The sequence below is a fragment of the Cynocephalus volans genome, chromosome 17, assembly GCF_027409185.1.
Source record: "Cynocephalus volans isolate mCynVol1 chromosome 17, mCynVol1.pri, whole genome shotgun sequence".
NCBI lineage: Eukaryota > Metazoa > Chordata > Mammalia > Dermoptera > Cynocephalidae > Cynocephalus > Cynocephalus volans.
In genome coordinates this window covers 15,072,218-15,097,150 of record NC_084476.1, presented here as the reverse complement: position 1 = coordinate 15,097,150, position 24,933 = coordinate 15,072,218, and the positions used below count along the sequence as shown (strand labels likewise).

At 38.5% G+C, this 24,933-nt stretch overlaps 1 protein-coding gene across 1 annotated transcript; it reads right to left on the bottom strand.

Moving 5' to 3' along the window:
* Nucleotides 1-2,942: 2,942 nt before the first annotated feature.
* RBM18 (RNA binding motif protein 18) lies at nucleotides 2,943-24,932 on the bottom strand. The gene is made up of 6 exons (XM_063082276.1): nucleotides 24,820-24,932; nucleotides 21,445-21,573; nucleotides 14,200-14,326; nucleotides 10,969-11,055; nucleotides 9,187-9,272; nucleotides 2,943-6,246 (listed from the first exon to the last, which is right to left on the bottom strand). The coding sequence occupies exons 2-6, from the start codon at nucleotides 21,555-21,557 to the stop codon at nucleotides 6,087-6,089; spliced, it is 573 nt and encodes a 190-aa protein (XP_062938346.1). The 5' UTR covers nucleotides 21,558-21,573; nucleotides 24,820-24,932; the 3' UTR covers nucleotides 2,943-6,086.
* Nucleotide 24,933: the final 1 nt, after the last annotated feature.

Genomic DNA, 24,933 nt, shown 5'->3' with positions numbered 1-24,933 from the left:
AGACAGCTGCAGGGACAAGTAGGATGGAAAGAAGCAATACCACAAAAAGTTAATTATTACATGTCACTTTATCATGCTATATATCATTATATATTACACACATTTATAAATATATATATATGAGAGTATGTCAAAAAGTTCATGAAAAAATAGAATTGGAAGATGAACTTTTTGGCATACCCTCTATACATCCACATCCAATCTCCTAGTTGACTTTACATAGTCAAGTTATAAAGATAATAACATATATGTTATACAGAATCATATATTCTATTTTATGTATATTGTGTACATATTTATATATTATGTATACATATCTATTTATTATGCATATATGGTTATTTAGGAGACTGGATGTGGGGAGCCGAAAATGTCAAAGATAACACCCAGATTTCTAATTATTTATTTATTTTTCTTCATCGGGTTGTTCCCAAAGACATGGAACACAAGAGTAACTGGGGAGGGACAAGGGGAATTAATGAGCTCAGTTTTGGTTCAATGCGCCAGGGGAATATTCACATGGAGACGCCCAGGAGTGAACTGGATAGACAGGTCTGTAGCTCAGAAGAGAGGCTGGAACTGGGAAGAGGAACTTCAGAGACATTAGCACAGGGCTGGCCGTGGAAGCCATGGGAGTTGATGAGATTTTACGACAGCCAGGATTTACCTCACATACAAGAAGAGAGTTGACTTGTTTGCTTTCTGGGAAGTAACTCGCTGCTGAGGCTTATCTTATTTTCAGTGCAAATCATTTTTAAAATTAGAAAGCACATTATGTATAGTGATAAGGGGGGCATTTCACTGCCTTGGATGAGTGAGGATGGGTAGTAAGACATCTGTTAGACAAACGGTGGGGCGGAGGTGGGGAGAAGGAACTTTCTGGGTAGAAGGAACATTGTGTACAAGGACAGGGGGATCTGGCAGATTCCATCGTGTTTTGGTGTGATTAGGGGAGTGCACATTGGAGCGGATTGTAGAAGGCCTCCTCAACCTGGTATGCGTAAGCGTTCTAACTCCTCTTCTGATTACATTTCAAACTCTCTCACTTTGGGGCTTTGTTCTTCCTCCTCCAACATTCTTAAACCCTTTGCCTGGCTTATGTTTAAACATCCTTCAGCACTTAGCTCAGGTGTTGCTTCCTCTGGAGAATCATCTACACTCTCACTCCTGTTCCCAGCTCGGTTAGGTGCCTGCCCTCTGCTCTCCTGTTGCTCCCGAGACTTCCCTTTATTGTGGCACATCCTAGTGCACAGGGACTGTGACTTTATTATAATCTTTATGCCCTCTACGCCTGGCACCTGGTAGATGCCCAGTTTATGTTTGAGGAATGAGTAAATTTCCTTCTGATGAGCTTACCTAGCAGAAAGCTTCTCAAAGGGGAGCAGTCTGTTTGTTAAAGAGGAAAACTTAATTTGTTATATTTTTTAAGGCTAAGTTTTAAATTATATTTCTAGCTTAGAAAGGTCAGAGGACACATCAAAAATAAAATGCCATTCCATATAATCAGTAATCCTAACCAGGTAAGACTCAATGTGGAAGAAAGAAGATACAGACCCATGTCCTGGGATAAGTTTTGACAGATCTGGTTTTTTTTTACCTGGGATTCAAATCTCTCTCCAGAGACCACTAAGGAGAGCCTGCCTGAGAATGAAACCAACCCAGAGGAAAACACAATCAAGGGATAGACAGATCCTGACTATATCATTTGAACACCTGGACTTTTCAGTTACATGAGCCAATAAATTTTCTATCATAAGGTAGTGAGAGTAGGGTTTTCATCACTTGAACTGAAAGAGTCCCAACTAATCTGCTCACATAGCTAGGACTAGAAGTCTAACACAAGCAGATGTGATGCCAAAGTTCTTAGGGGCTTACTTTCCTCACATGGACAATGAGGGGATTTAGCTTGCAGGTATACAATCTTTCACAGTACAGTCATGCTTCTAGGGCTGGGATAGCCAGTTTCCTATCCCAAAAGATATAGAAAGGGTCAGAAACATGAATAAGGATCTAACAACACTCAGCGCACATCATTCGGTCATGTTTTTATTTTCTGTGGTAACACTAGAATTTCTGACATCACAAAGGTTTAGAAACACATTTCTAGTAATGAAGTATAGTTTAGAGCAGGGGTTAGCAAACTTTTTCTGTAAAGGGACAGACAGTATTTATTTTAGGCCTTGCAGGCCAATCTTTGTTGCAACTACTTTTTTCTGTCATTATAGTGGGAAAACCACCATAGATGGTATGTAAATGCATGGGTATGGCTATGTTCTAATAAAACCTACTTTATGGACAATGAAATTCTAATTTCACGTGTCATGAAATAGTATTTGACTTTTTTCCTCAACTACTTACAAACATAAAAACTATTCTTAGCTTATGTGCTGTATAAAGAGGTGGCACAGGCCAGTTTGCCAAAGCAATGTACACTGGACTAGGTGTTTTTAGGCCTGGTTCTACCAAAAGCTCTCCTATTAACTATGTGATCCTGACCAACTGTGTCTCTCTGGGTTTCCATTTTTTCTGGCTGGACAGTGAGGCCATATGTGATAGTTATCAGGGCCCTTCAGCTCTCAAATACCAGGATTCTGATATTTCGCTGAACAAATATTTATTGAGCATGTACTATATATCAGACACTGTTTTAAATGTTGGGGATATAGCAGTGATAAAGTTTCTGCTTATGTGGAACTTATATTCTAATGAAGAGACAAAATAGTTACATATGTGTTGTGGGGTAGTGATAAGTGCTGTGTAGAAGATGAAGACAAGAAAAGGACTGTAGAATGACAGGGCTATAATTGTAAAAGGGAGACCAGGGAGAGGCTCTGGATCAACATTTGAGCAGAGACTTGGATCAAATGAGAGAGCTCTGTGGCTATCTGGGGAAAACGCATTCCAGGCAACCGCCAATGTAAAGGCCTTGAGATAGGGACTCCCTTGTAGTCAAGGAACAGCAAGGCAGCCAGTGTGTCTGGAGCACAATGAGCAAGGGGAAAATAGCAGGCTATAGGGTAGACAGGTAGTCAGAGACAGGTCATTTAGGGCCTTACAGATCTCTGGATTTTATTCTAGGTGTGATGGGAAGCCATTGAGAAGAGAATGACATTTTAAATGAATTTGAAAAGGGTTGTTTTAGCTACTGTGTGGAAAATGGACTACACGGAGGCAATAGTGAAGACAGAGAGATAATAAGAAAGGTACTGTAATAGTTCAGGCGAGAGATGATGATAGCTTGAACAAAAATGGTAGTGTTGGAGGTGGTGAGAAGTGGATGGATTCAAGATATTGTTTGAAAGTAGAGTTGACAGGATTTGTTGAAGGACTAGATAGGAGCAGGAGGGAAAAAGAGAAAATCAAGGATAAACATACTGGGATCAAATCATGTTGTAGGAACATAACAATTGCACACAGGAAATGTTTAACATTTAATTTATAAGGCAAGAATTAATCCTGTTCTTTTTTATAGTAGTATAAAAAAATCACACATATATTTGCAGATTTGGAAATTAACTGTGCATACCTTAGTAAACAAGGTCAGAGCTGCATACTTGGTTTCATAAAACTTGCACTATTGATTTTTTACATGCTTTGAAAATCTTTTCTCATGTGATCCTCTTCCCCAATACTGAAATGCCAATTATAGAAAATCAACTGGTTAGGGTTACATTTTGCATCTGATAAAATAGGAGCTGAGATTAGATAGTTCACACCTCTTGAATATGTCCCTCAATTCTTTACCCTTGTATAAATCAAAATTTTAAGTGACATAATTTTAGCAAAACAGTAAACCAAAGAATAATTTCAAAGTACAGGTAACCTCATTACAAAGAGTTGAACCAAGTTAACACTGGTACTTTACAAACCTTTCGTCAGACTGCTGTCAGTATAGTCATGATTTATACATTTATTCTTTTAAAACCTCTACTTTGAAGGAAAGACTAAACATGGTATGATACTTGCAGGGACTTCTTCTTTTCAAATAGTGACATCTGCAATGAGAACAGCTGGTCTTTTTCCTCATCTCTAACAGCAGAGGTAGGTGGGCATAAAGGGTGAAGAGAATTGCCTGTGAGCTTGACTCTTGCCAGAGCCCTCTGCAGAGAAGACACTTAGAAGCAGCACCCCACTGGACACACTGGTGCAAGTCCTGAGTGGAAGCAAGCTTACCAGAGAGCTGCAGTCTTTATTCCAGTAAATGGACAAACCACACAGACACTGTCTTGTATTTATTCACACAGAAGGATAAGAATTGGTACAAATAATAAACACTGCTTTAAATACAAATAAATAGCTCTGGTTTCTAAAGGAAACTCTATATAATTCTAAATTAAGGATTTTTAAGTTCCTATTAAAAATAGAAAACTAATTTGCATTAAGTAAGTTCTACTCCACCACAACCCTTTGAGAATTTATAAGGATAAAATGGTGAATTCTACACTCCAAGAAGTCACCAGCAAAATGGGAGATTTTAGTGCTCCCCTCTCTCTGAACCAACCTGCAAGTGGAAGGTTACTTGCCTCATAGATAGACATAGCTAATAAATACAGAAAGTACTTGATATCTAAAGATATCTAAAAAGATTAACCTTGGAAAAAGTGATAAGAATTTCTCTGAGCCAGTTCTGTGAATTCTGAAACCACTATGCTGAAGTTTTGATTCAAGTGTCTTAAATTCATTTATACCCATAGGAAGACTTAAGTTCCTATAATGAAAGCTTCCTCTTACTAGGAATGATAGGGTTAAACAGTCTGTAATCACTAGGAATGGCACCTGGAGCAACAAAGTGATTTACCTGGTAAAGGAGCAAGGGTGCTGCCCAGTGAAACAGTCTGTCAAACTTGGCAGCAAATTGATCAAAACTGTGCTGAAGAAACACCCTCCTAAATCTGTTGGTTTGTTTAGCTCTCTATATTGTTATACTTAGGATTTTAAAAGAGGCAATAATATCTAGGGAGAAGTATGTTCTACAAAAGAAGAATCATTTTCAAATCATGCAGTCTTTTAAAACTACATAAAAGATGAGGTCATTATAATCTTGGTGCCAGAGTAGAGCCTGCTCCATTGACTTTCTGTCTCACTGCATGTCCCCTCCTCATCCTGTACAAGATAATTCAACCTCTTCTATGCAGACCCCCTACACAATTATTAGAAAGTAATATGTTTGATAGTGACCAATACATCAATGTTTAAGTTTTCAAGGAAATTCTGCTTTTCTATTTAGATTGGCCATGATACAACTCCAAACAGAACCTTCTCATGCTATAAAAACAAACTCATGCAGTAAGTGCAACTTTAAAAGTCCCACGTTAATAACAACATTTGGTATTATAGATGGCAAGATTATTTAGATTTTTAAAAAATGATCAATGTAGAATAAAAGTTGGGTTTTCAAACAGAACTTCTGTTGTGATATAAAATGCTAAATTTGATTCTACAGTTTGGTTGATGCAAACAATTTCAAGATATACACCATGTTTTCCTAATTGGGATTTTGAGACAATAAGCATAATTCTTGAACACATTACTACAACATTTCCTCAAAAGTCCAGCTTTCTTTTGCCAAGAACTTTCTCTTTTTTAGTCCAGTTGGAGGGATTTCCATAGTAAATTCTGGAACCATAGTTCTGAACATGATTTAAATTCTGTCTCTCACTTCCCTCCGTCTCTTACTTTTTCTTTAGGTTGTAAAGACTTGTGAGCACAGAAGAATGCTCTATTTTTCTTTGATGGACGTTAATACATTTCATTTCCTGATTTCGATAATAACATTTTGTATGTTTGCCTTTTTCTCTGGCACATGATAGAATATTTCTGGAGTTACAAATCCAAACAAACCAGCCAACTAGAGCATCCCAGTGTTCAAATCACAATTTGGGATACGATCCTATTTATTCTGGATGATGCTCAATTCTACATATAGGAAGACACATCCACAAGGACATCCAAAAACGCTATGTTACCAAACTCTAACATGTGACTGTGCTCTGTTGGATAGTACCATTCACATCTACAATGTACAAGGCAGAGGCTTTCAGGTGTGGAGACCGATTTGATTTTGCTGCTACAGTAATTCACAATCATCATCTTCGAGATTTCCACGCTGTTCCAGAATAAGGAGTAGTCCTCTTTTTATCTGGTGGCTTAAAGTAGGAATAAACAGGTGCTGCTGGATACTCTGCATCAGGATTTTCTGCCATCATTTTCAGCTTTGCTTCAATGGCTTTTATCTTTGCAGTGACACTAGAAAAAGGACAGCAGAGGATAAGAGTGGGTCTACATGCATTCAGAAAATACTTGTTATTTCATCTCCTTGTGCCTCTTATGCATATCAGAGAAGCAAGAGGATATTATAAACATTTAAACTAATACTCTCATTTTAAGAAAGAGATCAAGTCTAAACCATCTATTAAGTTTTTAATATAAGCCCAGACAGTGTTAGGAGTACTTCACATATCATTACATTTAATCCTCAGAAGCAGACACCATTCTGCACTTTAGTGCTTGGCTGCGAGAAGGCACTCAAAAATAATTCTTGTAGGAATGAAAATGACATTACAAAGTAGGCTATATTCCTTATTTTGCACATAAAGAAACCAAGGCACAGAAAGGTTAACTTGCCCAATGTTACACAGCTAGTAAGTGATAGAGATGAGATTTGAATGCAAACTGACTCCAAAGCCCATTGCTTTTAACCATTACATTGTACCACCTTTTGAATCACTGAATAATAATGGAAAAACATTCTGGAAATCCTATAAGGTCTCTCTCTACTGACAAACGTGTGTAATAAAGGCTATCATTCACAGAGTGCTTACAATGAGCCAGGCACAGTGCCCAGCATTTTTCTTATATTGTTTCTAATCCTTGCAATAACCCTACAAGGGTTACCATCCACATTTTATAGATAAAGAAAACAAACGTAGAGAGGTAGAGATATGCCCAAGGTACACACAGCTAACAGACCGCAGAGCCAGGATTCAACTCCAGTTTATCACCAAAGCCCTTGCTTTTTCCTCTCTATCAGGTTGGGAGCTGAACAGCTCTGTATTAAACAGAAAGGGTAAGGAAATGCTGCAGAAGTTGTAAGGAATTCACTCTGATTCAGATCATTGCTCTCCCTTGACCAGAATGGAAAACACTCAGGCAGTGGGTATTTTTTGGCCCAAGCTCCTTTTTCCACTCTTGATGCTGTCAATGGCCTATAGCCAGTGAGAGAAACTTGGAATGAGTGTATATATGGCCTTATAGAACTCCTCAAAAGGTATACATCTGCTGCACATACCCATAAATTTACATAGGCAAGAAATTAAAAAACAAAGCTACAGTAAAAGGAACACTAAGGTATTACTAAGATGCATTCTGGCATCTCTTCCATTAATGGGACAGCCAGCCATTCACTCTGTATGCAGGGAAACAACCATCTCTAATTAGGCATAGATGTTAATAGAAAGATGTAAGTTAAAGTTCTCTATTTTAAAAAATAAATGGAAAGCAATATGCTATCTAGTAAATAAGTGGAAAACACTGATAAAAGAAACTAAAGACACATTCATTATAACATGAAGACCACCAAGTATAAAGGTAGTCATCCCTTCCCAGCAGGTGTAGATTTATGAAAACCTCCAAGGAGATCAATCTGTAATCAAGGATGTTCAAACCTTATGGGGAAAACAGCACAGTGGATATAAGCTCCCAGTGAATCTATGTGAGGGTACTTCAAAAAGTATCTCTTCATGGAAAGATTAGCATTATCTTTTAATTGTTTTTCCACAAAAAATACCCGCATAGAAATCATTTTATTTTAAATTTCCAAGAGCACAAAATAAAGGCAGCACAAAATTAAGCAATATGACAGTAAATCTAAATGAGTAACTATTAAAATTAATTTCAATTTACCACTCCTGAAGACTTTTCAGGACCACCTTTCCCTGCAGTTTAATGAGATGTGTATAAATCTGTTTTGTTTGGTGCACATACTATACAAGAAAGGCCTTTTTTCCCCCTGTCTGGTCCTCCATTCAAATAGTCATCACTTTCCTGACTTTATGACTACTGATTTCTGATCCTTATGTATCATTGGTGCTCCTTCACATACCTTCCTTCCCTCCCCGGAACAGGCTTTAGAACTATATTCCTGCATTTACAACGTAGAGCTTCTTTGAAATAGTAAATAAAAGGCTGCGTTCTGAAGTCCAACAGACTTGGCTTTGAATCCTGACTCTGCTATTTGCTACTTGCATGATCTCAGCTATTTCATTTCTCTAAGCTTTATTTTCCTCATGTGTAAAATGAGTACAAGAGTACTTATATCAGAATTTTTATGATAATTAAATGACAAATTGCATGTAAAGTGTTTAAGTACAGTGCCTGCTTCAGAGTAATCTCAATAAATTCTGGTTATTGTTACTGTTATTGTTAAAATTTATCCCTAGGCTACAATGCCAAAAAACCCCCAAAAACCCAATAACAAAAAATACAAAACCACACACATACCCCCCCACAACCAAAAAAAAAACACCCTTATATATTTTCTTCTGTTCAATCATTCACTTAACTTCCCCTTTCTCTACCCAACCCTTAGTTCTCCTGTTTTGAATTAACTCCAAAGAAGTAACTTATAATTCATACAAACTAGAACCAAAACTGTTATAGTTGCTGCAATGGTACATAGAATTAAATATCTGCAAACTAAAATTTTGTACAAGGAAACTCATGGTTGGGGAGGAATTATAATGACAAATGCCAAAGAGCCCCGAGGCCTTATTAAAATGCTTGTTTTTAGGATAAGAAGTGTGTCTGATTTATCTTTGTACTCCCAATGCTAAACATAAGGCCTGGTGTGGTAGCTGCACCCAGACTTTTTTGAGTGAGTAAATTCTATAAATGGGTACACAATCTGGGAGGGATGGAAGGAGAAGAAATGCATACACTCTGGAGATTAACTAAACACATCTCTCAACATGTCAGGTTAGTGGATTTTTTTCTTTTGGCAGCTGGCTGGTACGGGGATTTAAACCCCTGACCTTGGTGTTATAACACCCGTTCTAACCAACGGAGCCAACCAGCAGATTCTATTCTAAGTGAAGAGTCTGAAGATTCTCTACAGTATGAATAAAAGTGTGGAATGAAGAAATGGCTCAAGCTCTTGAATAACTGTCTTTCTACAGTACACCATCTTACCTTAGGTTAGACTGAGTAGGCTCAGTGCTTGAGGATGGCTCAAGACTGATTGGAAGGATTTTATCACTTTTGTTATGGTCATATCGCTGAAAGTAAGAAAAAGAAAAATTACTTCACGGGGGCAGAAACCAGCTCTTTACTGTATTACATGGGTTCAGAGACTCTAATCCCACTAGTGTATCATCAGCATATTTCTGGATAGTTTTCGGACTACTTTACATTTAGAATTAATGCAAAACCCCAGACAGATTTGGCCTAAAAGCTGTAAGTTTAGAAAAAGAAGTTGAGAAGAAGCCTCCATATAGCCATTAGTCCTCCTTAATTGGTAGGAAAAGAATTTCAACTTTCAAATTCACAGATAGTATAAATACACAGCAGGGCTACACTCTTACATTCTCATTTAACTGTCATATATCACCTCTTACAATATTTATTTTGTTTTATTCAAAATGCTTTAAAATTCTGCTGGATTTTGCAAAGTAGCAAGCATCATACTCAATTCTTAAGAGGCCTGAGTGGAGAAGAAAAGTAGGAACAGCTTTCAGTTGCTGATACAGAAAACATTCTGCGGTAACAGAGTGGTTTAATTTGATGTCAGATAATTACATACTTCTTGTAAAAAGTAAATGTAATATTAAAGAGCAATCAGGAGCCTCTGGTCAAAAAAGATTTATAGAAGAGAACCATGAGGCATAGAGACTTTCAAATGAAAGACAGGAATGAAGGATGATTTCTCTTGCATGCCTCTTCAATGAGATGCAGAAAAAGAAAACGAAAGCCAGTTTGGCAAATGAGACTTGATTTTCTTTTGAGTAAAAAAGCGCTTGCTAATTCTTCTTGTTGTTTCTATTTTTAAGGCAATGTGTCCTTGAAATTGAGAAAGTTCTGTGATTACCTGATATAAGGATACAAAGTGTTTGAGCTTTGTCTTTCAGCTTGGACATTGAGCTTAAGTATCTGTTTAGTTTCTGTGACTCTTAAAGCCATGCTCATATTGCTAAAGATTGAAGTTCCAACTCTGTCACAAATCTTTTCTCAGGCAGATCTGTCAAAATCCCACTGCAGAAAGAGGAGAATCTACTCCTGGGACAGCTCCAGTCCACACACTTCACCACCTCTGTGCCAGCTGGAATAGAATGCCATTCACTCATATATATTTTTTTCATATTTTATTTATAGAAAAACTGCAGCTTTTCTAGTACATGCTCCCAAGAGAGCAACTACAGGATGAACAGGGCAGTTTGCCACTTCTCAGGGCTTGGAGACAATACAAGCACTCAAACTCCCACAAACCCACAACCTAACAACTGTCCAGACCTCTGGAGTAAGGAGATGCCAGTGCTTTGAGCACTCAAACTACCCATTTCTCAAGCATTTACAATAAACAAATTCAATCTCTCTGCAGAGTTGAGAGGCTGGGAAGAGTCTAATAATGCCTAAAGCAACTAATTTTAAAAATAAATACATTTTTTCCTCCAAAGAACAAGCTCCACCAAAAAAAAAAGATAGAGATCGGAGTATACACATCAGCCACACGGAAAAAATCAATCAAAAACAGGATCTGTGGGCATGTGGAGAGAAACAACGGAGGAAGTTAATCCCTCCTGAGCTGTTTCTCAAAAGAGAAATCTGGCAACACACATGGTAAATACAAGTAGGAGAGCAAAGTATGGCTGTACCAGATGTGAAAAGGCTGGATACAAATGGGTTAGTGGACAAATGTCTTTCAGAAAACTCATCAGGATGGGGTTTTATGTTGCCTTTCCAGCCTCTTGGACATACCTTTACTTGAGCATGTGCCCATCGCACCACCAGCTTCTTAGACAGAGCCAGCTTGCCATTGAGACACTGGATGGCTTGTTCTGCTTCCTGTCCAGGAAAAGGACAAATGTTAGTCAAAAATTGAAATGCTTAGCTGGCTATGCATTCTGATAGGGCCTCACTAGCTTTGATGGCTGAGTTTCTAACCAAACTGCTTTTGGTAAATAAGTGGTGAAGGGTTTACAATTTAAAAAGGCAGAATAAGAAAAAGGGTATGAGTTTTTTAAAGCTAGTCAGACGAAAATTCAAATCCTGGCTCTGTCACTTGCTAGCAGTATGATATCTGGCAGGTCACTTAATGGCTCTAGCTTTGTTACCTGTAAGATGGAGTAATATGGCTTGCTCCTCAGTGGTGGTTGTGAGGATTCAGAGTGCATGTAAAGTATGGAGCATATAGTAAGCACTTAACAAATGTTAGCAATAGTATTGTTCTCATTAGGTGATACCTTTCTACACACTTCTACTAGTTAGGGTCACACATACTATGTCAAGAAATTGTACTCCACCCAGACCCTAGAACTATATCCTGAACTAGACCTTACTCCTTGGATCCAAAGTGACAAACAGTAATGGCTTCAAAAGATACAGGAGTGAAGGAAACTAGGCCGGAAAAAGCAGGAGTAAGTCAAAGAGGCTGTGAGCAAGGTGTTTGTGTGAGTCAATCTATGCACCTGGTTTTCAGAGCCAAAAGTTCCCTGACCCTTTCCCTATCAGATATGGGAGCAACAAGGTTGAAAGGAATTCCTGAAGCTGGATTAATAGTAACTCTAGGTCATTCCCAGGAAGCCTGTACTTTCCCATCCTGCCAAAGCTTCTCTGCCCCATTTGTATCCATGAGGCTTTCAGCCAAGTGTAACCCACATTTCTTGGAGGTGAAGTTCTTAAGGAACAGAAGAGGAACAGGAAGTCCTAGAGGCGAGGGAGAGGCTACCCAAGATTGGGGTGTAATGCCAGTACGTATTCCGGTATGGTTTTACTGGCGATTTTCTTATTCCTCCAGAGCACAAGCATGACATTTAACAAATATTCATTAAGAACCCACTATGTGTCAGGCACTGGATATTCACTGGCCATCCTTGCCCCACTATAGCACACATAAAGTGATAGATAAGAGGCATTTTATTTTTCTTTTAAGTTTCATTTGGTGAATTAGAACTTATATGGCACTCTATTAGTTCTGAAGTATCAGCAGTAATAAGATGCCAGCAGGAGATAAGTGTTTTAAAGAATAATTTCCTATTTCTGTATATTCTTTCAAAATTTATATATTCAATGATATTATTAAATGCCAACTGTGTTTTCATAAGTAACCTCATCTATTCTCCCAACTTCCTATAAGGTAAGAAGGTCGTGTGTTTTGAATCCCCATTTTTAGATGAACATTAAGGCCAAAAAAGGCTAAGAAATTTGCTTGAAGCTAATAAGTAAGACAGCTAGAAATACAAGTAAGGTTTTGTGACTTCTAGTCCAGTATTTTTATTTTTTTATTTTTTTTGTCGTTTTTTCGTGACCGGCACTCGGCCAGTGAGTGCACCGGTCAGTCCTATATAGGATCCGAACCCGCGGCGGGAGCGTCGCCGCGCTGCCAGCGCAGCACTCTACCAAGTGCGCCACGGGCTCGGCCCTAGTCCAGTATTTTTAAACCAACATCTATCCCCAACATGATCACTGATTAGCTGTCTGCAAGAATCCTCATCACACTCTATCATATAATGCTAATTATATAAGGCATTCTTTCACTTTCCTCAAAAAACTTGAACAATTAGAATAACAATGTATCACGTATTGCCTATCATATTTGCAAAAATTATATGAAATAAAAAGATACCCAGCTCTGATAAGAACAAATGACACTTTCATATAGTCTCAGAACATACTGATACATCATTTCTTGAAAGGCAATTGGGCAACTGTGTCAGGCATTTGATGACGCCATTCCATTTCCATGAATGTAGTAAATAATATACATACAGTGAGGGCTATAAGATATTTACTACCATGATGCTTACACTAGGTGAAGCATTGGAAACAACCTAAATAGCTAACAATTAGGGATTAGTCAAATAACTTACCATATATTCATATAGTAAAATATTATGCAGTCATCAAAAATGATGTTAATTAGTTTTTAATTACAGTCTAAGTCACATATAATAAAATGCATAAATCTTCAATGTAGATCAATGACTTATGTTCACACACATACATATATATGTACATACATATACTAGTGAAACCACAATATCACAATACAGAATGTTATCTTGATATATATTGAATTACAGAAAAATTTTAATATTGTTTGAGTGATAAACATGATAATATGATCCTACTTGTGTGTTATAAACTGTACTCATATTGTGTTTAAGTGTGTGTGAATGTGACGAAAGAAAGAGACTAGAAAGATGTACTCCTAAATATTAACAGTGATTATTTCCGGATATTGGGCTAAACAATTTAAATTTTCTTTTGTGGTTATCTATATTTTCATCTATAATAAGAATATATTACTTTTATAGTAAGAAAGGCATCCATATAAATTATTATTAATAAAACAATTACAAAGCAATGTTCTTACACACAACAAATTATAGAAAGTACTAAGCAGCATCTCTATATTTAATAACATCCAAATTCAATTTCTTTATCAATGAATTTTCCCTCCAAAGACTAATTTTTAATACAAGAAGATACATGTATATATCATTGTTAAAGCTGAATATTCTCTTCCTCTACATATATTAAAAATTTGTATGCATTTGTTCTGAGACATTGAGAAGAAGGGTACATTTTTAAGAAATCAAAATAAAAGAGTTTGTGGGTGGCTCACCACAGACAGGATTGCTGTACCGTGGGGCAAAACTGCTGAAAGAAAAGGAGGCTTTGTTGGTCAGCCACTAAAGGAACAAACAAAACAGAATAGGAAGGACGATGTCCATGTGCTCACTGTGGGCATCCCAAAAAAGCATTTGGTCCAAAAAGTAAGACCTAGGGAGGGTAGATTTTGAAAGCTGTTCACAAATTCATTCGTTTACTGAGGATCTCTTTTAGGATTCGGTGCAAGCCACACAGAGACGAATCAGACATGGCCCCTGCCTACAAGAAACTGCTATTCTAGTAGTCAAAGGAGATTCACAAATAGTTATGACAGAGTTTGATGAGTACTATGAAAAGGGAAGAAATCTCAATTACCTGCTTAGTTTCAAAGTTAACGAAACAGTACCCTCGAGGCTGTCCCTCCAAAGCACCTGACTTGTGGAAGAGGAAGTCAAACTGCTTTACCTTGCCAAACTTCTGAAGGAGCTTGAGGAGGTGGTATCTGTGGAGAAAGAAGGGCCTGTGAGTCTGCTCTGGGAATTTTCTTGGCCACTCAGTCTGAAGTGCGAGATAAAAGCAGGACATAATTTACCCCAGGGATAAAATCTCTAGCTCTTGCCCCCTGCCTTCCTCCAAACTGCTGTGTTAGTTTATCTGGCAAACAGAGTTGTTTGCCTCTGTTTGGAATGGGAACTAGAATTGTCATGGCTATGCGTCTATCCAACACAAAAATACCAAACAAAAACCCACACCTTACAAACAGCTGTCTGGCCCACAAGCACCATTTGTTTTTCTTTTGGAGAAAAGCTCAAAAATAGTGTCGATTTATTTATTTTTAATTTCTTGGCAATGAAATGGCATTTGAATAACTATAACTCCATCAGAAACACACACTCAAACTCTAAAAGCCAAAGCCTACTCTATCTCAAAAATAAACAAAGTAACAAATACATATCTACATATCCATTCACACAAACAAAAAACAGTCCTGGAAGACTTGCTTATTAGATTCAGTAGTAAATCATTAGACCCAATTTGCACTTGCCAGAAACTGTCAAAAACCAAACCACAGCTAGTGGCATTTCCATAAGTGCTTGAGAATTTCAATCCCTAATGTGATTGAACACTAGGACAATGTGCAACCATAACGTGACTGAGGCTGGTCTCATACAGGGCAGGGGAACCACCGATGGGGTAACTAACCAACCTCAGTTGCCTTAATACAGTTTATACTCTGGGGTATGGCCAAGGAAGAAATGGTCAAGGCAGGACGTTCACCCTAAGTTATTGCTTGCCACTCTGCTCCTCATCCTCTTTTTGGATACCTTACTCTAAAACTTACTTGGTTTCTACAGAGCTTTTAAGTTATTCAAACAGATGTGGCCCTAACAGGTTGCTGTGGCCAATCTCAATTCTGACTTCCTGTCATCTGATGTAAGGGTGAGACAAACCAACAGCTCTCCCGTTTCCTTTTCCTTTGGCCTTCCTCCTGGCATCCTCCACACTATTCAAATGCAGTCAAGGCTTTTTCTAAACAATGCTGTCCCTGTGATACTAAAAAGGTATCAGCCCACATGCTAAATCTGTTATTACTGGGAATTCTAACCTACAGGGAGTCAGTAAAGTTGTCGTTATAGCCACATTTATATTCACATTGTTTTCTAGGAGAAACTCATCAAGATTTTATTCTTGAGCAAGAATCTTCTTTGGGAAACAGAAAGATATAAAATAGATCATAAGCTATACTAAATTTGATACAAATGCACATCGACAAGGAAGCCCATTATCCTGGGTCAGCTGTCTGACATAGTGGAACATAATACAGGTTTAGTACTGGTATCTGTTTTGAAAGAGAAAATCACCATGACCCTCTCCTTTCTAAATTCTCAACTCCCATCAGGACATCTCAACCACTAGTGAGAGTGTAGGAGACGATTCTTTAGAAGAAAGCGGGGTACATCAAGTACAAATTTCTGGCTTTACTTGACTTTTTGAATAGGCTTACTGCAAGGGCGAGTCTCTAAGATACACAGAGGAGCTAGAGGAATTTCCCCCAGGATCTTTAATTCACAGCTGCATCTTCCACTTACTATATCCCAAACCACAACACCTTGCCAGTTGTCATCAAATGGTATATCGAACCCGTTTTTAAAAAATGATCTAAGGGCTACTGTGGGCTGGTCATCTTTTCATTAGCTCCATTCTGCTTAATAGCAGGAAGGTAACACAACGGGCATTTCCTAGGAAATGAATTTTAATTTACTCAGAAAAGAAAATGCCAACAGATTATTCTTTGTAAAACTAACAAACACATTCTGCCCGAGAAGTGCGACCTTAAGATTCCAGGAACATCTGCTTAGGTCTGTGTCTTTCAACTTCTCCAGGATTTCTTTTCTTGTTTGATAATTTCTTGAAATTATCGGAACACCGAAACAAAAGGAATGAAATGTTTACTATTTTGTTTCCTGGAGATGGGGACTGCAAGCTCTGATAGTGAAAAAGCCTGAAGGATCTTGCTTTCACATCTGCAAGCACTTTTATCTGCTGCTATAGTATGGGAGAGCTCAATACTCAGCAGAGGCTTGCTTCACTTCATGAAATGTGCACCCCGCAGCCTTCAGGCACTAGAGAATAAGTATCCAGTCCCACATATTTCGGCAACTTAATCAGTGTTTTCTGTAATGGGTCTTTAATGCAGCCTTTCCACCTAATGTCACAGAAGTAATTAATCTAAACAAATGTTAGAGCAGACACCTACTATGTGTCAATTAGGCACCAATTAGGTACTTGTACTATTCAGATGAATAAAATCAGTTCCCTGCCTTCAACAACCTCACATTCTGGTTAGAGGGGAGAGATATGTAATCAAGCAATTACAAAACCGTGTGATACTTGTACACGGAGGTTATGAACATGAGCACACACATGAAAGAGGGCAAATTGTGCTGGGAATGTGGTGGTTAAGGAAAGTTCCATGAAGGGGTGATATCTGAGTGGAGTGTGTCAGTGTGAGAAGATATCATGTGCAAAGACATGAAGGTGAAAAAGAGTCTGATCCACTGGAAGAGAGTGGGGGTAGGCAGTAAGAGATCAGGCTGAAAGGTAGGCAGGGCATAGGTGATGAAGGATGTGGTGTGTTTAACTTGATGTTATAAGCAATGGAAAGCCAGTGAAATGACATTAAAGATCATTTTTAGTGCACAATTTTAGAGAAAATTTTCTATATAAATGTATAAAAACTATTATGAGGTGGGTCTTTATTTTCTATTCTATGCTTGCTATTAAATGGTCTTATTGTGTTTCAAATTTAAGTAAGCAAACAATAAAGACCATTTCATGTAAACCAAGACATGAAAAGAAGCATGGACAATGAAGGAAAAATGAGGAATGGACTAAGAGATAAACAGGGCTTTCTTCAGGGGTGAATGTATTGTTCTCACATGCTCATGCATTTATTTTCCCTTGCATTCTAATTTACTCAGTTTATCCCTTAACATCTACATCAGAAGGACACTGCCACCTGGATGGCTCTCCATTGCTTTCATGTTTAGTTAACATACCCCAAAACTGATCTCCTTCCCACCACAAACTGATGGCTCTTTAGCTATCCCAGTGGTCAATGGGAACATGATTCCTTTACATGCCTCAGGCAAGAAACCTCAGGATCATCTTCAACTCTCCACTCCTCTTCATCACTTCATCTCTCAGATGCACCACCGGTCTCCAAGTTCACTGTCTCTAACTAGGTGATACTGATAGCAGGGCTAGTTTATGGCATTCTCTCCTAGCAAATCTTCATCTTCGGTCTGCGCCCCTCCAATTCATCCTACAACTTGATGTTTAATCTTCCTACTAAAACATCACTTTCATGAAGTCGGTCTCCTGCAAAACACCCACAATGAGTCTTTTCTACATAAAATTCAAATTTGTTGGAACAAATTTTAAAGACCCTGCCTTGACCTATCTATCCTACTATTTTCATTACCATTTAGTATTCAACCTCTCCTTAAGTCAAAAAGGTGTTCCTGATATTCTGCTCATAAATAACAATCTTTCTTATTCTTATTTATTTACCCTTATTTATGATTTCCCCTCCACTTAGAATGCTCCCTCTATTAGAATTTCTACTGGCTTTGTTCTCTCTCATACTTCTCCTTCAGTAGCTATTAATATGGCTTTCTATACAGCACATTTAATATTTCAAAAAGAAAGCCAATATTAACGCTTTTAAAGAAGACCAAAGTGTGGAAAAAGATAATGCTTAAGGACATTAACTTTTTTGGTTTCTTTGTTGAAGGCACTGGTAATAATATTAAAGGTATTGTTTACCCTTACATTTAAATTGTGGGTCCCACAACAATTTAAAAGTCCTTACATTTTAAAATTTAGAATAAGATACTTCAGGTTATGACTGGTTATTTGGACAATTAGTATACGTTGTGCAAAGAGCAGTTAATTAGGCAGTGAGAAATCAGTCCTATCACTAGCTACTTCAGTAAACAGAGTCAACTCACTTAACTCTTCTTTTCCTATAAAACAGGAAAAATGTTTCTACTTACCTCACAAAGTTGTTATAAGTTTAAAAAAGAGGAACTCATACAATATTAGAGCAAGAAGAAATGCTCAGATCATTTAGATGAACATTCTCATTTTATAGGTAAGAAATGAAGTACACTGTAGTTGAGAGGATTCAGAATATAGTAGAAAGAACATGGGTTCTGCTACCTCCATAAAGAAGAGTGGGTCATCACTCCCTCAAATCCAAATCTCTAAGATCTATTTAAGCATACAAATATTTCTGGCATCTAGCACAGCCCTAAAATGGTCAGAACTGCAACCACTGCATAATATTGGAGTGCTAGACAGTCAGGAAAGTATATTCTGTTGAGAAGAGACTGATCGACATCCTAGTCCATCAGCCAGGACTCAGATTAATAACCAACAGGCATATACACAGAATGACTAGAACTAACTGCAAAATAAACTTCGAAAAATTAAGTGGAAAAACGTTGTTTTTTAAAAATTGTCTCTGTTTTACACAGCCCTGTAACCATTCATGATGGTAAATATATGCTATAATTTATCTTCAAACAAGTGGTAAGAGAGCATTTGAATTGAAGGTGCATTCAAGTCAATTTATAGAAGAGATCAGGAAGAGGGATGGTAAAGAGTAAGGATATATTTAGGACAGAGAGATAAGAAGGGTCTGTTGAAGGGGAAACAGGAAGAACTGGCAACAATTTGTGGGTGGGGGGTAAATATAACCAGGAAAACTATAAGATGCTCTGCAAACTTCTGTCAAGAGTCATTAGAAGTTCAAAGATTTGGATTAAACTAATACTTTCTGAGACTGGACTAGAAGACAGGTACCATATGTCTGCATAAAGATTATGTGTACATAATCCTTTGGTGCTCGGGAATGACTATATTTTAATAATTCATCTAGGCTCATCTTACCTACCCTGAGAGGACCAGGATCCAGAAGTTATGTATTTCAGAAACCTAGAAGGAAATCATATATTTCCATAATATAAGACTTACCTTACTAAAATGTCAAATTTCTTTGCTGTAATTAATTTAAATGAGGCAATACTAAACATTTCATGTTAACCATAAGCTATGATTGGTAGTTATGTCTTTAAAAAGAAATTCATTACTACTTAATAAATTGGTTTGTTTGACAGACAAAATGTTTTAAGGTAAAGAATCAGTAGAAGAAAAATAGTGAAAACGGCCTTTGGTGATAGAGAAGTAGAGAAGCCACAGGGAGAGCATGAGCACTTCCAGCCAGTGAGGCTCTGATCTAGTTCCGTACTTGACGTCCACCTCTGGCTTGACGTAAAAAGAACAGAGATATCAGTGGGAAAGTTCTGACTCAATGTTCCTGTTAATGCTCTAACAGAAGAAAACATTCACATACTCCAACTTATGACATAAACTAGGGGGCAAATGCCCATTTGAACCTTCCTGTCAAGCAGCAGGACACAATCAGAACCAGAGTCTCATTACAGAGAATTGCAGCCAACACGACCAACACTGTTTCCATGCTTTAGAATTCCACTCAGACAAGCAGAGGTGGGAATGGAAATCACTCTTGGGAGCATCTCCTCGTAGCTTGTTAGACAATGAAAAACGCTTCTTTGATGGACAGACATTAATTGAGAGTTTGGGCAGATTCACACATTCATCCTCAAAGCACTGAACCATAAAAGAGAAATAAATGCCATCGAATTCCAGGGTCCCCGTGACCAAGGTAACATGATATGGGGCAACACATCTTAAATACCATCATAATTTCTAGAGGTACCCAAATGTATCTACATTTACCTGAAAAAGCTTGAGCAGGTTTAAGGAACTAAATTTTCTGTCATGATCCCGATGTATAAATTTACATCTCCTTTCCTCTCCTAATTCCAATCCTTATATACCCCTCCTCTCATCCCAGACTCAAACAAGCAGGTTCCCTCATCTCTTCTACCCTTTCCTTTAACACTATTCCAAAGGTACTGACTTCTAGGACTGATGATATACTCCTCGCTTGCTTTGAGCATTGGCCTCATACAGCTCTATCCATTTGCCCTTCATTACTCTGCCACCAAACACCAACTTCCTCCTATCAAACCACTGGGGGCAAGAAAATCCTCTCAATTCTTTCTGTTAGGAAATTCCTTTCCACTGTAATGTCTGTGATGAAAAGAGTGGGGAGTCAGGACAATTCAATCAGTTTTGTGATCTTGGGCGTGGCACATTTTTCTCTTGGGTCTCAATTTCCTCTACTGTAGTATAAGAGAGCTGGATCAGGCCAGAAGTTTTCAAGTTTGCTTCATGGTGCCCTAGAAGTTCCACAGAGCTTCATGAGGGATTGCCAAAGAAAGGCCTGCAATTGACAAAAGGCTTTGAGTATACCTCTTCCCCTTTGATCAGAGCAGCTTTAAGTTATTTGACATATAACTTCTGATTACTTTGTGATCAATTAGTTGTAAGCACCACTGCACTCGGACCCACCAAACTTCTGATTACTTTGACTTTAAGATGGAATTCCTCAGATGGAAAATGTCTGAAAACTACTTAGCATGGCACTTGGCTCACAATAGGCACTCAAATCATTTAATCAATGAACGAAAACCAGAAGGATTGGAATGATCTCTAATATCCTTTCCTCCCTTCTAATTCTGACCTTTTTATGGTTCTGCGGCTGCTTAACATGAATTATAGTCAAGTGGTACCCCCTTGCCTGGTTTGCAAAGGTACTGAGAATATTTCTGCTTGTAGCTTCATTTTTAGGGACAAGAGTATGCCTGAGGCTGATACTAGAAAATAATTTCTTATAGCCACTGGGTATAAGAATTAAAATAATTAGAAATGGGAAAACATCTGTAGCAAGCAGGAAAAAAGAGATACAGGCTTTAAAGGATAACCAAGCTTGTGTCCTTTCAGGAGAGTCCAAATGTAAGAAAACTGACAAGATAACAGGCTAATAACATCATCACATCACCTTCCAAGGTAAAACATAAATAAAAGGGCCAAAATATATCCTACACCCCCTTAAAATTCTTCTGAGCATCATCACTGAAAACATCGCAATTTTGTATGTCCTGAATTAAGGTAACTTAGACTTACTCTGTGATTTTGGGGTCCAGGTTGCCAATCCATAATCGGTGCCCTTCCTGTAGAGAGCCCTCTGAGAGGATGGATGCATTCTCCAGGGGAAGAGTTTTGGTTTCTGCTTCCATCAATCTCTATGAAATACTAAAGGAAATGTGAACATTTAGGCAGGAGAGAAGCAATACTGTGAACATGAGACTTCAAATTCAACCTAACAAACATTTATTCAAGGAGGGCATGTCCCCTGGGTAGTCCTTCAAAGGCCTCAGTTATTCCACAACCAGGGCCCCAGACCAGTTCCCTTGGGAGAGCTCTTCTGGCAGCCAGAGCACAGAAGCTGCCATTTAAGGTGAAAGGGGCGTGGTTCTGTGTAGAGAAACTAAAGTTTTCCTCTTCTGAAGCCAGAGGCTGACTGGGCAAGAGGCCAAAGTCTCTATTACTACATGATACTCCAGTTCAACAACTGTCACCCAAAATAAGCTTTGGAAACCACCAGGCAGAGAATCTTAACTGCACTGAAGGAAACGCGTTGGGAAGAGTTGCATTACCTCCCTTTTCCTCATGGAAGAGGCAATACAGAAAAGGGAAGAGAAAATATGGAAAATTTGTACATAGATTTTGGAGTTAGAACTGGGTTTGAAAGCAGGTTGTGTGACTTGGTGAATTACCTACACTTTCTAGGCCTCAGTTTCCTCAAATACATTAGTGGAGATAATAGTTATTTTATAGGGTTGTTGTGAAGATTAAACATAGTACATGAAAAATCACTAAATACTGTAACTAACAACAGTAAGTAATCAATACATATTAGCTATTATCATGTTTAAGAGTTTGAGAGAGGCTGGGAAGAAGAGGCTATTCCTCCTTAGTTATTCCATTTCTACCATTTGTTAGTTGTGTAACCTCGGGCAAGTTACTTAACCATTCTTTGTCTTGGTTTTCTCATCTGTAAAATGGGGACAATACTTCATAAAATTGTTGTGGGAATTCACTGAGTTAATATACTTAAAGCAATAAGAAAAGTGCAGGGCACCTAGTAAGCATTCAGTTAATGTTAGCTTAAATTATTATAGTAGTCCCTTGGTGTCCTCAGGGGATTGGTTCCAGGACTCCACCCCCCCATACCAAAATATGCAGATGCTCAAGTCCCTTTCACAAAATGGTATAGAATTTGTATATAACCTACACGTCCTCCCACGTACTTTAAATCATCTCTAGATTACTTTTAATACCAAATACAATGTAAATACTATGTAAATTGTTATACTGTATTCTTTAAAACATTGTATTGGTTTTTGGTTTTTTTTCTTCCCAAGTATTTTCCATCCACAGTTGGCTGAATCTGCAGATGTGGAATCCCTGGACATGGAGGACCTACTGTACTAGTCTTAGCTCCTGAAATGTCTCATCTCAGAGCCAAGGAGAATGAGGATTAGGATTGGAGACAGTAATGGAAAGAGTAGATATCTTGGTGTCAGAACACCTGGTTTCGAATTATGACATTTCCACTGGAAGTCATTTCTCACTGAGCTTGTTTCCTCATCTTTATATAAACTTTGCCCTGCCTACAACTTAAGGCTGCTGAGAGGACCAAAAATGAGATGATAGGTGTAAAATAAGCTTTAATAAATGTATAATGTGGTAGAGAAAGAAAAGAAAAAGGGGCTGGAAAGATGGCTGGCTGTGCCGGAGTTCAGAACTCCCTGCTAAAGAAAACATGTGTCCTAAATATCCAGAAGTGCCTCAGAGGTAATTACTGCAGGAACTGTGTCTTAATAACACCGGCTGATACATATTGACACTGCCATTACCTCTTTTACATCTCAGCACACCCTATAAAATCTAGTACATATCAGTTCCTAGGTAATTGTTTGTTGAACATGTTTACCTACCCCCTGCACAAGTGAATAATTTTTCCTTTCCCACTCACATCTTCAATCTGTTCAGCAGTGTGTGACAAGCAACTACAAACTGCTAGACCCTGAGCTATCTACTGAAAATAGACAAATTAGTAAGTCATAGCTTTCGCTCTTACCTCCTGAGAGAAAGGTGAAACAGACATAAACAGAATCCCAGGAGTGGAAACGGGAGAAACATTTTGTCTTCTTCCTGCTTTCCTTTCCCTCTACTTTCTTACAGCTCATTTGTTCAGGAAAAAAAAAATTACTTTGTTTCTATTTTCCAGCCATTGTCTAGTTAACTGAGGTCAGAGCATTATAAAATCAAGGTCCCTGCCCTCAGGAAGCTTGTATTTGGAAGAGGAGCAGGACAACACAAAATCGAAATAAACTAAAAATTACAATTAGTGATAAATGTTGAAATACAATTAAGCAGGGTTATTTGACATGGGGTTGGACTACTTTAGTTTGAGTGGAGAAGAAAGGCCTCTCTCTAAAGGAGATGACATTTGGGTTGAGACTTGAATGATACGAACTTCTGATTTTCTCATGTCTAAAAATACCAATAATACCAGCCGCTACTTAATACCACAAAAAGGTACCATATTTTAGCGGGATGAGTGCAGAATATGGGACCAGAGAGACCGGGATTCAAATCCTGACTTTTGCACCTAGTTATTGTGGGACTTTAGCAGGTCACATGATCTCCCTTTAAGTGTCTTCTCCACAGAAAAGCTTTCCCTAATAAAATAGATCCTCTTGTAATTCTCTACCACAGCTACCTTTTTCTTCCCAATAATGCTAACTCAATGTGTTATTTAATGTTTTATCTTCTGTTGTCCTCACTAGAATGAAAGCTCCTGGCGGACACGGCCTTGCCAATCTTGATCACAGTTCTATCCCCAGCCTGGCTCATGGTTGGTGCTCAGTATTTACTGAATGAATGAATGAAGCAAGCCACTTCTCCAATCGGAGCCTCAGTTTCTTCTTCCTTCCCAGAATGGGTACAATTATTCCTATCTCATGAGGTCGTTGTGAGTTTTAAATAAAACAATACCGGTGGCAGCTCAGCACAGAGCTTTTTGAGAAACGGTAAACTGAAATAAAAGATCAAGACGGCAGCCGACCATCAACATCCTTTGGGTATGCAACGGCGACAATCCCTTAAATTGACATAGTTCACAAAACGCTTTTACATCTATTCTCCCAGCTGAGCTGCAACAACCCTGGTAGCCAGGAATAGTGATTCGGGGAAACTGAAGTCCAGAGAAGCAATGGCACTTGTTCCAAAAAGCTAAAAGCGGGGTCAAGCCTGGAACCTCGGCTTCCCGATTCTAGCCCGGGAATTCCCACAGGCGAGGGGTCATTATCCATATTGTTATTTCCGGGCCAGCGGCAGGGCGTGAGAAGCCGTCCTGCGAGAGCAGCCTCCCATAAGACCTCCTCTTGGGGCCAATGCTGAGGTGCAAGGACACATCGCAGCCGGACTCACCTCGTGGCCTCCGTGTTGAGCCCTCAGCTCATGCCCCGAAAGCGGGTCCCAACTCCGCGGTCCGACTCAGCACCGCCCGCTGCCAGGCCGCCCGTGACGCATTACGCCTGCGCC